Consider the following 15,585-nt stretch of genomic DNA (forward strand, 5'->3'; position numbering starts at 1 on the left):
TATATATATATATGTGTGTGTGTAGATATCTGAGTTGGTGTCTGTGTATGGGTCATAAGTCCCGCCCATTATACAGGGCGTGCCTTCTTTCCTTCCAGCCTCACAGAAATCGCTGCAATATTTTTCGCTCCCCATAGCTCAGATTGTTTAAAGGCCTCTGATGTACATTTGAAGACTGAAAAACGCATTTTCTATCTGTACTAATAAAAGTCAGTGTACTAAACCATTCAGGAGGGTATAGCGTGACGGACGGATAGGCAGAGACAGACAGACCGAGCCGATTACAAACTAGAACATCTCAATAGGCAAAGCCTGTCACAATCGGTTTTGTAATGCAACTAAACGTGACGTAAACAACAGCCAAAATTTATTAATTAGTGTTCTCCATATTCTTTCTCATAAAAGTTTGTTGAAAATTTGACGGCAAAACTCAAATGGGAAAAAATTATGGCCTGGACAGACGCACTGAAGCTCAATCTATACTAATAAATGTCAGTGTGTGTGTGTGTGTGTGTGTGTCAGTGTGTCTCCCCCGTAACTCCAAAACCATAAAACATAGCAGCCTCAAACTTTGCATGCATACTAAAGGAGCTCCAAGGGAGTGCATGGCTGAAAATTAGGTGTTTGGGTTCATTTAAACACCCCTTTTGTGGATAATTGAGGGCCTTATTTAATTATCCTTTGTCGGCTCATCGTTGGTCAGCCTGCTCGCCCTCGCTGGGATCTTAATTTGGCATTTTTGGGGGCCTGCCTAACAATGCCTTGACATGGAAAAGGCCACCACGGTTTCTTAACGACAAAGCGCTCAAATGATTTTTTTTCACTTTCCTCACTCATATCAACAAATGCCTGATCCTCATAACTACAAATCGCTGTCTACATCGCTTTTGTAAGTGCTATAGTTTTCAAATTAGGAGCTTGAAGTGATTTCATGCATAGTATGATGCAATTTTCCACGATCTACTCTCACGGACAAATTAAAGTATATCATCGAAACATAATTGCTGTTTTGAGGATCGGATAACGTGGACAAAATAACTGTTGAAATCTGTTGTGAAATCTGAAAATGTTAAGAAATCGGCGATGTTTATTTTAGTCCGGGAGCCAACCGATCAAAATTAAAAAAAAATTGCCCGGTCTGCTATAAAATTTTTGTGTTGATTTTCATAAAGAGACACCCTTTGAGTATATGAAAACCAATGTTGGCAATGGTGAAACTCTTGCGCAACAACACAGTCAACACTTTTGCGAGCCCCCTCTGATAACAAAATGTTGGCAAAAGCGAAGATGTAGGATGGGGGTAGGGGTAATTCATATTGTCCTAAAATCATAACCACTAAACCTATATACACAAATGACCCCTCATATTAAAGAGGAGTTCATTTCCTATATCACAATTGGTGTAGATTTAACCTACCTACAATTGACAAGGTTATATGTCAAACAACAAAAGATTTATGCAACTCAGAAATGCTTGACTATCAATGGGGTCAGGAACAAGAACATACTTTTACATGCCATGGTTTTAAGGAAGATAAAATTAGAAATGGATTAACACAATATTGTGACATGAAACATCCTCTTCAGAGGAAGAGTCACTCTCTGAAACAACTCCACCACATGAACCTCTCTGACCAAGGCATATGCATGTCACTCAGCAAGGCACAGCAGCCTTTTTGCATGAACATCGTTTCAGACATTTGGATAATTTGCACATGCAAGACACAGTTTTGTCTATGTTTGGCTTGGCTGGCTTAGACATGAGAATTGGGACCAGTTTTCCATTGATAAGGGTTCTGCCAAATGTTGTGGCTGGGGGAAGTGCTCGGTCACTGAGATGTGCACGTCTATACAGAAGCAATTGATACAATGCTCTTACAACAAGGAAGTAAAACGCATCTTCTGTTGCTGGCAGTGACCTAAGGTCTAATTTTGAAGAGACAAACATATGCTGCCTGAGGGTATCCAAACAGCTGAACCCTTTTTGGCCATGCAGAGCAGTCCAGTATACTCTGGCCTCATCAATGACACATTCTGTTGCTGCCATTTCACTATCTCTTCCAAAATCAACAAGGTGGGGAAGGTTTCCTATCAGTCCCAGAGAAACCTGTGCGCTCTTCTTTCACAGGAACACAGGCATCATCCCAACTGACTGGAAGAGGGGCCTTGTTGTCCCTCTCTGGAAAGGGAAGGGTGATCGCCAAGACTGCAACAACTACCGAGGGGTGACGCAGCTCTCAGTGCCGGGCAAGGTCTTTGCTCGGATAATTCTCGATAGGGTTCGCCACCATCTGTGAGCACCAGCGTCCAGAGCAGTCAGGCTTTACACCAAAGAGGTCAACGATTGACCGTATCCTTGCACTTCGTGTCCTCACCAAACGCAGACGAGTTTCGGCAGGGGCTGCTTGCAGCTTATGTTGATCTCTGTAAAGCGTTCGATTCAGTGAATCGGGATGTCCTCTGGAGGATTCTTGGTCTTCGTGGGGTGCCACCGAAACTGATCGATCTGATGTCTGAACTCTACTCTGGTACTGAGAGTGCTGTGAAGTGTGGTGGTACCATCTCTGACTTATTTCCAGTTGTTACTGGAGTTCGTCAGGGATGTGTACTTGCCCCCACACTTTTCAGCACTTGTATGGACTGGATTTTAGGGAGGATGTCGGAGAGATCAAGTTGCGGTGCATCGTTTGGCAATGTAAAGATCTCGGACCTTGATTTTGCAGATGATGCAGTCATCTTTGCGGAGACTTTAGACATCCTCTTGGGGGCCCTCGAGGTGCTGAATGAGGAGTCGGAGCCGTTGGGATTACGGATTTCTTGGGTCAAAACTAAGATCCAGGCTTTCGGTGACATCTTGGATGCTGCTGTCCTGTCTGTGTCTGTTTGTGGTGAGGATGTTGAGGTCGTGGATAGATTCACTTACCTTGGCAGTGATATTCATGTCTCCGCAGGTTGTGAGCCGGAGGTCAATAGACGTCTGGGTCGGGCCTGGGGAGTCATGGATTCACTGGATCATGGGGTGTGGCGCTGCCGGTACCTGTGCGGGAGGACGAAAGTCCGAGTCTTCAGGTCCTTGGTACTTCCAGTCTTGCTCTATGGGTGCGAGACTTGGACTTTGACCAAGGATCTGAGACGGAGACTTAATTCCTTTGGTACCAGGTCTCTTCAAAGAATCCTTGGCTATCGCTGGTCGGATTTTGTGTCCAACGAGCGGTTGCTGAGAGAGACTCGGATGAGATTTGTTACCTGCATAGTCCGTGAGCGTCAGCTGCGGCTATATGGACATGTGGCTCGTTTTCCTGACGCTGATCCTGCTCACCAGATTCTCTCAGCGAGGGAGTCTCATGAGTGGAGGAGGCCAATGGGCCGACCACGTGCCTCATGGTTGCAGCAGGTTGACCATCATCTCAAGGAGATGGGGATGGGACTGGCATCTGCCTGGGGGGTGGCCAGACGGAGGCCCCTGGAGTACCGGCGGAAAGTGGACGCAGCGACGCGCTGTTCTGGCACATGCTCCCATACCTGACCTGACCTCTTCTTTTCCCCTTCTGAATGGGTAGCTCACTGTGTCACATCCACACAACACATATGTGCACAGAAGTGTAGCTGCGACATCAAGAGGATTTTCTGGTACTTCTTGCTCAACACTTCTACCAGCTCATGAATAGGTAGGTATTGATTCTGCCGTTGTATCCAGAGTTCTTGCAATGTGTTCAAGCAGCAGAAGTGATATATACACAGCATAATTATGTCTGTATCTGTTGCATGCACAACAGCTTGATGGTGATCAAGATATTCCACACAATATGCAAGATGAGCAATAATCCTTGTGTCTGCCTCTTCATGTTCTTCACAAGGTAAGTCCAGAACTGAACTTGATGCTGATGTGATGGAAAGAGTGTGACCTTTGTTTTCCATCATACCACCAAGAATGATGGTCACTCCATCCGGAATAGCTTCAGGACTCTCACAAAGGGAAGTGCCAATGAAGTTCTGAAGATTTCCTTTATTTCTTGGATTCTTCATGAGTAAATTCCAGTCCGGAATTTCTAGACTCTTGGATGGTGAGAATTGTCTTGCCTGGTCTCTCTGGTTTCTCCTCTGCTGCTCATCACCCTTCAAAGTATGGCTATCATCAAAATCATACTGATCACCAATGATGTTGACACAGTTGCACATTTCAGGTTTCAACTGCAGGAGCTTGCGAAGATACAGCTGGGGAAGTTCACCAAATGTTTTTGCACCCATTTTTTGGTATTTATTTACAAATGCCATTGTGTCTACCAGATAAACTGTGTATAGGTCACTCTGTGGTAATGATGGCAGCTGTAAAACAACATCCTGCTCAGCTTCAGCAATTAGCACTGCCACGAAATCAGACTCGTTGCCTTTGCGCATTACAAACCCCTGTGCTAAGCGTGGATCAACCTCAAACAGGGATGATGGATAGTCTGTCCACTCATGGGAAAATGCAATCTGTCTTGTGACTGGGTCGGCATCTCGATAGAAACACAACACACGTGTAGTTGCAGTCTCATCTTGATAGATCCTGATTAAACTCTGTTTCCTTGATGGGTTTGATTTCTTCTGTGAGGAGAAAGTTACCAGCTTCAGTGGTTCAATCTTAATAGAGACCACCTCTTCTGCTTTCATAATGGCTTCCATGCCCTTAGCTTGAGCATGGACCAAGTCTTTTGAAGCATCCTTCTCACCAGTTGCTCTATTGAGCAGATCCACTTGGTTGTTACACTGGAATGGGTTTATCATCTGCTGGCATATCACTTTCTTGATCTCCTCAACATGCATATGTTCTTCTGTTGCCTGCTTATGTGTTTCTCCATGATGAGTAGATTCCTGTTGGCCTAGATTAGCCATAGACTTTATGTTCTCTGATACAGCTGTGAGAAATGGTGCTGTCTTCACATATTTATCTCGAGCAGCTGGTGCCTGAGATATGCCTTTGAACAGCGATGTCTTCCCTTCATTGTTGTATGTCTGCTCCAGGGCCATGTCACTCCAAACACCATTGAATTTTCCTTTGGAAGAGTGAACTGTGAAGTACCCAACCTGGATCTAGCAAACCTTAACCGAACTGTGTTCAATAGAGTAAGAGGATTTTGGGGGTAGGGGTAACTTTGGTTGACAAAAATGTTAATTTTCTCTTTAAAAATTGATAGAACTCACTCAAATTTGCTGTTTTAATTAGCCATGGATACCATGTTCATATCACATTAAGAGAAATTAGTATTCTAATGCAGCATCTGCCTATGATAAGAAAAGTTCTAAAGGCCATCTTCAAAAAACGTTATTTTTAAGGCATTTTTCACAAAATTATGTACTTTTACGAGGTTTACTTTCACAAAGGCAATTTTTTTTTGTCATTTTACAATGCACTGATTGAATTCTTACATTTAGTTCACATTTATTTTTCATGAATGTGATTTTTTAATTTTTTTAGAAATTTTATTGACAATTGCTGTTTTATCAAATTTTTCAAATCTTCCTCAAACAAAAACGTCCGCCAAAATTTTTCGCAAGAGCTTATGAATTGCCAACATTGGTTTTCATGAACTGCAAACATATATCTAAACATCCTGGGGGTGTAAAATTTTTTAGCAGAGGCTGTAAGGTCCAACCCTAAAACAGCCTCGTACACAGGTTGGCTCCCGGACTATTTGGTGTTTGCGGGTATGTCCCGTTAACAATCGGCTTGCTATCGCTTGCGCAGCCGGCCGTTCCTCATCAACCATTTTGTCGCAGTGCTTGCTTGAGTGCTTAAGCCACTTGGCTAGCGCCCTACAGTCGATATCGGTATTACGCACATAGTTTGTGTCCTGATCTGAAGTTCAGTTTGATCTAAGCATGAAGAGGTACGTAGACAGCACACACGGACGTGGTATAAATGGGCAGCTTTGGCTTTGTAAAGGGACTCTTCGTGGGTGTTATGCGTTTGCAGTGCACGGGATTCGTAGGTGCGTGGACCGAACTCACATCCAGGCTTATGGTGCGTGTCCCCATCATATGTGGCACTGTGGTGAAGGTTTTAACTTTTAACCTCAGCAGTATCCTCCTTTGTATTTGTCCTTTTCCTTGTGGCTGTTTCGAAAGCAATTGGTTATTTTATATGACTTGGTGTGTTTTAGAAAGGTTATATAGTTTCTCCTTGTGAGTTTCAAAGCAAAATACATTTGATAACACCCGATTTGCAAGTCATTTGCCGTATTAACAAGTTTTCTAAATTACAGAAGCAATTTTTTTTCTTCCCGTCATGACAATTGGCAGCTGTTTATAAAGAATAATGTTTATGCACATCTCCTTGAAATGTTTATAATGCAACATTGTTTTTTAAAATTTGTTTATTGAAACTCCACCAAAACAAAAGTGAAAGCTACTCAAGGTTTTTGGGTTGTATACAGTACGTACTGTAGTCGGTAATCAATGACCGAATCGGCCAATGACACTGACTCCAATCAGCCAATGATGGAAAAATTACCAATATCGACCAAGCACTAATATATATCGTGTGTGCATGTGTGTGTTGTTCATAAAGGATAACGTATAATCTCTGCTAACTCCTCCACCCCCCCCTCTCTCCCTCCGGAAATATCCTGATAGCGGTTATGTCTGGACGGTGGTTATCTTTGCACTTATCCAGGTGGTGGTTATCTCCGGACGTATCTGGACAGTGGTTGTCGCAGCACGTATCCGGACAGTGCCTATCTCCGGACATATCCAGATGGTGGTTATCTTCGCACATATCCAGATGGGAGCTATCTTCGTACATATCCAGACGGTGGCTATGTCAAGACGGTGTTTATGGCCAGACGATGGTTATCTCCATACATGTCTGGATGGTGGTTATGTCCGGACGTGTCCAGATGGTGGTTATGTCCGGACGGACCCTCCCCTCACACTGCCTTCCCTCCCTCCCCTTCCTCTCATATTTCGTTCCCCTCCCCACACACTGCCTTCCCTTCCCCCACCCCTCCTCGCTCCCCTCCTTCATCACCCCCCAACATTCCTCACTCCCCCTCCTTCCTCGCTCCCCCACCCTCCTCAGTCTCCCTCCCTCCTCGCTCCCCCTCCCACCTCTCTCTCTCTCCCCCACCCCTTTCTCTCTCCCCTCTTCCCCCCTCCCCCAGTATTACCATCAGTGAAGCGGCGGGTGGTATTTGATAATAATCATTAAATGAAGATAACGTTTTGAGGAAACAAAGGTGCATTTTGATTACAACTCAAACGAGGTAAAGCATGTTTTGTTTGCAGCGATCGTGGCAGCGGTCTGATATAAACCGCCCAATGAAGGTGCTGTACATTCTCATAATGCGGAGGAAACAAAATCGTGGTCTCTCATGACAAAAAAAAATCTTCGTTTTTGCCCAACTTTTCAAAGCTTATAAACAAACTGATGGACATGTAATACACATGTTATGGAAGTAAATAAACATTAAAATTGACTTGGTTGTGAAATACCTGTGTCGGTAATTAATTACTTGGGAGGCCGTGGAAATTCCCCAGAGATATTTATGATGTACATGTATACTTTAAATAAGTTATGTATGAAATGTACATGTGCACTTTGGTACAGTCAATATCACCTTTGAGTTTATGTGCATTTTAAAATTGAACAAGGTATGTTTTCATTACAACGAAAATAATCATGATTAACATATGAAGTCTTTAATTTAAAAACTGTCCTTTTTTAGCCGCGTCTCGCGTAGCGAACGCTGGCTCGAAGAGAGCTCCGCGTTGTTCTTCTTCCTCTTCTTCTTGTTCTTCTTCTGGTGAAGACAAAACCTTTAGGACGCGGCTCTTGGACACATTTGTCCTTGTTTATGTTCTGTATGCCGTCAAGACGTCAAGGGGTATGTGCAGTCACCAAGCAGCCAGATAGCGCTTGCAAAGCCAGCCATTCCTTATCAATGGTTTCGGATGGAGTGCTTGCTTGAGTGCTTAAGCCACCGGCCTCTCGCAGTGCTAAGATGTCAAGGTCAAATGCGGTCACCAAGCAGATGAAAGGTGAAGCTACCGACTCGGTGCGCCCTTATCGGGGCTCGTCAGGGCAACGCATTGCTGTCCAATTATCTTTATGACTTCGAAGTCTTTCGACTCATATCCTCGAGGTTAATTCGAACGAGGCCGAACAAAGAAAGGTTGAGGCCATTTATTAGTGATACGTGAAACACCCTGCAACCTATGCCAGCAGAAAATGGATTTTTTGGAACACCAGCCACATTTTCCATCAAATAATCATGTAATTTTGTTAAAAGAATTCTCCATGGGTGGGTAGGTGCTGCTATGTTGAAAGTTTTGTGTCAATAGCCCAAGCAGTTGTGGAGAAAACAAATTTAAAAGCAAATAAAGGTTCCATAACATGGTCAAGTCTGGTTGTAGATGCCTATTATTGGTGATACACCTCTAACTGTGATTGGTGAGGTCGCCAGATCATATCAGGAACCCATAAGTGCCATCTGCCACATGGACACATTGCATTTCGTTCCACCAAACCCTCACCAGGAAGTATCACTGTTGTTATAAACAGTTGGGAGCTACATGAATATGATTATTGAAGGTCTCTGACCTGGACATGGACACATTGTGTTTTGATGATACATTATCATTAACCAGCTTATATACCAGTTAATGACAATGTAAGCTTGGTATTGGATTAATGGTTAAGAGGGCTGGCTTAAGATGTTAGTCTTGAGTTTGAGTCCCTGTTTTTTTCATTGAATTAACAGCAGGTGGGGTTGACTGAGCCTGTCATCCTTCCGTGGTCAGCAAAATGAGTACCAGTGTACTGGTAATAGAGGGCACTGCATCAGCGGTACAATTGCTCCCCCAGAAAATGATGCAACCAGCAGCCAACAATAGCTAATGATAATGCTAGGGTTGGGCATACAACCATACTTTTTTTGAAAGGAGTCTTTTTTATGGCCAAATTTCACGCTGATCACGAATCCGTTGAACTTTTTGACATAGGATGATGTCTTAGGTTGGTAAAATGCAAAAATTGAAAATGGCCGCTAAATTTACCCACTTTTTAGGTAAAATTTGATAATTATGGCTTACTAGGGCATGTAATATTGGGGTTGAGCACACATCGACTTTTTCTCTGTTGTCCCCTTGAAAGGAGTGTTTTTTATGGCCATTTTTTACGCTGATCACGAATCCGTTGAACTTTTTGACATAGGATGATGTCTTAGGTTGGTAAAATGCAAAAATTGAAAATGGCCACTAAATTTACCCACTTTTTAGGTAAAATTTGATAATTATGGCTTACTAGGGCATGTAATATTTGGGTTGGGCACACATCAACTTTTTCTCTGTTGTCCCCTTGAAAGGAGTGTTTTTTATGGCCATTTTTCATGCTGATCACGAATCCGTGGAAATTTTTGACCTAGGATGATGTCTTACTAAGACAGGGCCTTTCGGAAAGACACATTCAGGGCCTTTCGGAAAGACATCTTACTTAGACATCATCCTAGGTCAAAAATTTCAACGGATTCGTGATCAGCATGAAAAATGGCCATAAAAAACACTCCTTTCAACGGAACAACAGAGAAAAAATCGATGTGTGCCCAACCCTAATAATGCATCATCTACCAGTCTCTCTCTATTGAGTGCAGCCTGTGGCTGCTGGTTGCGACGCGGCTATGCCGCTGATGCAGTATTCCCCTTACCAGTACACTGGTACTCATTTTGCCAACCTCAGAAGGATGACAGGCTGAGTCAACCTCCTGGTTTATTTTAATTCAGCGGCCAACGGGGCTTGAACTCAGGACCCTAGGATCCCAAGCTGTCACTCTAACCACTAAGCCAACACCAGGCTTATCTACCAGTATAAATGGCGAAAGGCTTCAAAGTTATTAAGTGGGTGGAACAGTGATGTGTTGCCCTGACAAGCCCCAATAAGGGCAAAACTAGTCAGTAGCATTGCTTTTCATTTACTTTGTGACAGCATTTGACCTTGACATCTTTGGACTGCCTGAGGCCCTTCTGGGTTTGCAGTCATGACGTCGTTGTGACGGTATAATAACGGTGTTTGTCCAGGTTGGAGAACTTCAATAATTGCTTTCGTTTTTGAGAGGCACTGTGAGAAGCACACTCCTTCAGAAAGGCAGTGACATCTTTCATGTCCTAAAGAGAATGCTATGAAGTGGGACAACTGGGTTCATGTTCCCTCAGAAGGTCGACATGTTCATTGACGCAACACCCTAGTCTACGAAGCATTAATGATAACTGTTGATGGTGGTCAGGTCAGGAATCGAACCCAGAATATACATTTCAAAGGTGAGAATACAGCATCTGAGCTCTTCTGTCATCCCAGGAATCTCAAAAATATGAAGAGTAAGGAAGACTTATAAATAAAAACTGTCAGGAATTAAATAAGAGAGGTAGTGGAAAAGAAGATGAAAATCAAAGCATTTCAACAAGGGACATCTGAGAAGCAAGGTGAAGGGATCAAGCAGAGGCAGACAAAGGCACTGTGCATGATGGAAGCAGCACCTCGCTTGGTGTGCTTTTTCTTCAGCTTACGACAACTGCCTGGAACTCCGAGAACCGGCCGCAGGTCAGCCTTGCCAACTGCTGGCGGGTGCAGGACAGGACGCGGGGCTCGTGTCAGGAAGACTGGCAGAGCTGCTGCTGCGAGCAGGATGCCCGTCATGCCTGTGGGAGGCAGGGGAAGAGGAAGCAAATGAGCAAAGCCTTGCTGATCGTATAATCAATGCTTGCACATGAGTCCACCCGCTTCAAAAACATAAAATGACACAAATCGTTCTCAATGAGTTCAAGTCACAGAAACATGTCTGTCAGGCTTGGTTCAGTAAGTAAACAGTACTACCATTTGTGAGTCAGCCTAATTATGGCAAATTCTTCAATCTCTGCACATTCATTTTTGATGGCATAACAACAGACACCTAAATGTTGTCACTGTTGACTCGCACATTGCTTTTGCCTTTCCACAAATGATAACAGTAAGCTTCGGCATGCACAGTAGAACATTCTAGAATCTCAGAAACATCTCGGCCATAATCCAAAACCACCACAGTAAGGCTGCACACTGAATCCAGAGTAATCTCAAACCGACACCTCCAGTGCTATCTCGTTGGTCTCTGTAGATACGTTTATTTGTACACCATACCTTAACGGCCAGTGGGACTAGGTAGGCCGAGCCAAAATGGATGAGATTGTGGGTCTGATTTGCTTTTGTAACATTCAGGACCCTTCAGAAAATAAACATGACACCAATTTTTACAGGAAGCCCATCACAGACTTTCACATCCTCCCAGGCTGCCTGAAAAGCAAAATGGCCGAAGCACATAAACTGCTCTCTGTTGGTACAGACCGCACAGACTCGGAAATGCCCACCATTTTACCGTCCACCTCTTCTTCTCTGAATAGTATTGTTATGGATCTGGCTTACGGATGAAATGGGATTAGTTTATAATAGTTATTTAATAGTGCTAATGACGGATTAAGGGTGGGGTGGCGAATGAGTGGTTCACCCAGTGCCCAATCCTAGAGGGCGCCTATGCAGGGACAGATTAACTTCTTCATGGCGGGTGTTTGCGCTCAGGAATCGGACACAGCTACAACCCTACTGACAACACACTTGAGAAATGCTTCGTATATTCTTATATTTTAACAAGGAGCGGATTACACTCACTCATTTTTACATTGTAAACATGGTTTCAGCTATTACCTGTGTACATATACGTGTAGTTGGTATTGTTAAGTCTTATTTGATTCTTATCCAAATCAAACTATTTTCAACGCATTGTTTTCCCCCTTTTTCTAAGAATGCATTCTCCACACAAGTCGGGGCGAAAAAAAGGAAAGAGCACCAGCTACGCGAGGAGCAAAAGAGACGAGAAGTAGCCAAACTGTCTAAATGAGACAATTTTTTCCAACTAAAAACTCAACATCATGAAGATGAAAACAAAGACGACGCTGTGCAGTCAACTTCAACACCCTGCATAGCATGTGGTTGTCATGCACCCAAACCAGAACGAACTGAACAATTAGTGGCACCAGACCCAGAGTTGGTCGAGTCGGAGCTCCCAAGTCTAAAAATTAAAAGATCAAAGCCAACTGGTGCACACAGAGCTGAAAGAGGTGCAACTTATGAGTGACATTGGGCTGTGGGGAAACAATATCCCAGAAGATATGTTGAGCCATTGGACTGAAAAAGTTAGAGAGGATTGCCAAAACTGTGATAAGAGATTTCCAAAACTCTGGTGTGATTCATGCCAAGTAAGGCTATCGCCGATACTGCTCGAAGTCCTTCCTCACACGTATGCATCTGCTGACAGTGGAGCGTGCAGAGCGCATGCGGCTCTGTCACTCACCTTCAAATGGAAGAGTATACTGCTTTGCTTGCAAGCTCGCAGCCCTTTACTCCTGGGTTTAATGACTGGAAGCATGCAGATGAGAGGATTTCACATCATGAAAACAGCCATCTGCATCGAGAAGCCATGGTAGTAATGTACACCAGACCAATGTGGACTGGTTGTGTGGATGGTCATGTTATCCTCCACTTTGAAAATGAACAGCATAACTGGTGCAAGGTGCTAGAGTAAGCTGTCTGTGTGATAATGGTTCTTCATGAACGAGATCTTTCATTGCGAGGCAGAGATGAAATTGTTGGGTCTCCAAGCAACGATAATTATTATCTGAGTGTTTTTGTGGTTCTTGCAAACTATGATGCATTCCTTTCTGAACCCATCAAACGGTTTGCCAACGAAGGCAGGGGGCATACCTCATACTTGTCCTCCACCACTTGTGAAGAATTGATTAGTCTGAGAGGTGGTAAAGTACTTGAGACAATTATCAAGGAACTGAAATCATCAAAGCTCAATTCAGTATCTGTGGATTCACTGCCAGATGTCACATGCTCAAATCAGCTGACGTTTGTCTTCCACTATGTTCTTCCAACTGGTCCGGAAGAAAGGTTCCTCAAGTTCTTGCTGATGATCGGTCATACTGGACGAGAAATAGCAGAAATTATGCAAACCTTTCTGGACGAGAATGGGATCGACATAAAAAAATTGTCACGGACAATTGTTTGATAATGCATCAAATATGAATGGGAAATACATCAGTATACAAAATATAATCAGGGAGCAATGCCCATATACGACGACGTTTGCACCATGCACAGCTCACTTACTCAACCTTGTGGTGAAAAGTGCCGTTGAATGCAGCCCAGTGATCTTCAGATTCTTCGACATTGCACAAAAGTTGTACACTTGTCTCTCTGCCTCGACTTGTCACTGGCAACTGCTTTGTGAAAAACTGAAGCCGTTAGGGCGATTTGTTGTCAGGCAGCTTTCAGCTGCATGACGGTTACAAGTTACGGAGCAGTGGCAGCCCTTCTCACAGTGGCAGCCCTTCTCAAAGGTTACACTCCCATAAGTGAAGTGTTGGAATCCCTGGCAACTGATGTAGAACAGAAAGTTCAATGCTGAAATGAAGCTCAATTAATCCTTGACAAACCTTGACCATCTTGGTTAACCCCTTGTCACTTTGTAGGCGTCTTAAGCTGCCATTTTGTTTCAGCCTGCAAAACAATGCCTTCCTTGTCGTGGAACAGACCGCAACGGTATCTGTACGATAAAGTCCTCAAAATTAATTTTTTCACTTTCCTCACTCATATCACCAAATGCAAGATCTTCATACTGTACCTACGAATCACCATATACATCACTTTTTTAAGAGCTATAATATTCAAATTAGGAGCTTGGAGAGATCTTATGCATTATATAATGCAATTTTCCATGATGGCCTCTCATGGATAAATTAAAGTATACATAATCAAAATGTGTCTTCGGATTTGAGGATCAAAGCTTGTGGACTAATTAAGTGTCACAATCTGGACACTTAATTACTCCACAATTAGGACACTGTCGGTACCTGTGCAGGAGGACGAAAGTCTGAGTCTTCAGGTCCTTGGTGCTTCCAGTTTTGCTCTATGGATGTGAGATTTGGACTCTGACCAGGGATTTGAGACGGAGACTTAATTCCTTTGGTACCAGGTCTCTTCAGAGAATCCTTCGCTATCGCTGGTCGGACTTTGTGTCCAACGAGCGGTTTCCGAGAGAGACTCAAATGAGATTTGTTACCTGCATGGTCCGTGAACGTCAGCTGAGGCTGTATGGACATGTGGTTCGTTTTCCAGGCGCTATATCCTGCTCACCAGATTCTCTCAGTAAGGGAGTCTCGTGAGTGGAGGAGGCCGGTGGGCCGACCACGTGCTTCGTGTTTGTCGCAGGTTGATTGGTATCTCAAGGAGATGGGTATAAAGCCAGGCATCTACCTGGGGGATGAACGGATGGAGGCCCCTTGAGTACCAGCGGAAAAGGACAGCGACGCACTGCTCCGGCACATGCTCCCATACCTGACCTCACCTGACCTCACCTGACCTGACAATCTAGAGTGAAATTTGAAAATTTTAAGAACTTAGCGATTCTTATAAAAAAAGCATGTTTACTTTAAAATACGCAAGGCTCTGCTCCCTCCTTCTCCATATTTACATAAGAAAATGTGAAATTGTCAAAGCATTAAACTTAACTTTTTCTACTGTTCGGACAATTATATTGTTGCGAATTCACGCCCGCCGGCGTGCAAACGGCCAAGTAACTCAAATCGCGGCATGTGGCCCACCGGACGGACAATTCAGTCGTGACCCTCGCGGAACAACGCCAGGAGCTAGTCACGGGTGGGGGTTTAACCTCACCACGATCGTACCAATTGCCCACCCGCGCAGGATAGGGTTGCTCGCCAAATTCGATCTACTTAAGTACCTGCGCGAATGGTCGACTGGGCGATCGCACCACGCCACAGGCCGACTCCGGACACGAACCGCTAAAGCGGTCCGTTCCGTGCTCCAGTGATAACCGAGCGGTGTTATCGTCGGCCTTGACGGTTCCGATTAATTAACGGGATGTTGAACCCACTACGAACCCCTTACGTGAAGCAGGATGGAGAGTCAACCAAAGGAAAGGACGCAGCGAAACGGGGGACAAGTTCACACAAGCACGTTTAATTTACACAGACCAGCACGGAAGGCACGTATTTACAGTCACAATAATCAAAATGCACATATAAAGCAAAAGCAAGAGTTAAAACTGACTACGCGCACACACAGCAACACTTAAACAGTTCTACTTGTCGGACAGGTGCCACCCACAGTCATTTACACAAACAAAACCCCGAAAAGAAAGAAAGGAAGTCGCGATTTCCCTTTTGTGGCTGGTGAGTCCCTCCTCCCACGTCCGTCGGCGTGGTGCACCGACCAGCTCGTGCGGCGTGTATCTCGCGCCGTGCGCCTGACAGCTCGGACGGGGTTTTTTTTTTTTGGGAGGGGGGGGGGAACTCGATCGCGTTTCACCCGCTATCTCGGTGCGGACGGGGTGGGGAATGGCAGGCGCTCCGTCTAGGGACGGCAACGACAGGCTCGAGAAGCCCCGTGCACAACCGAACCAAAAGAGAAGAAGAACTCGAACAGGCGATGCACACACGAGACCAGTACGAAACAATTCCCGGTTTCGAGCTATTCTCTGGAACTCTCCGTTTTGAACG

General features: G+C 44.4%; 1 protein-coding gene across 3 annotated transcripts in view; it reads right to left on the bottom strand.

Annotated features, from left to right (window-relative positions):
* DTX1 (deltex E3 ubiquitin ligase 1) overlaps positions 1-15,585 on the bottom strand; it is a 131,461-nt gene that overhangs the window by 25,001 nt on the left and 90,875 nt on the right. For all 3 annotated transcript variants that reach the window (XM_085859109.1, XM_085859110.1, XM_085859111.1), the window contains one exon: positions 10,510-10,671. In XM_085859109.1, the coding sequence (XP_085715235.1) occupies positions 10,510-10,671 (162 nt within the window). The remainder of the gene's footprint in view (positions 1-10,509; positions 10,672-15,585) is intronic.

The sequence above is a fragment of the Eptatretus burgeri genome, chromosome 16 (assembly GCF_056783735.1).
Source record: "Eptatretus burgeri isolate ZD-2024b chromosome 16, Ebu_testis_v1, whole genome shotgun sequence".
In the NCBI taxonomy this organism is placed as follows: Eukaryota; Metazoa; Chordata; class Myxini; order Myxiniformes; family Myxinidae; genus Eptatretus; species Eptatretus burgeri.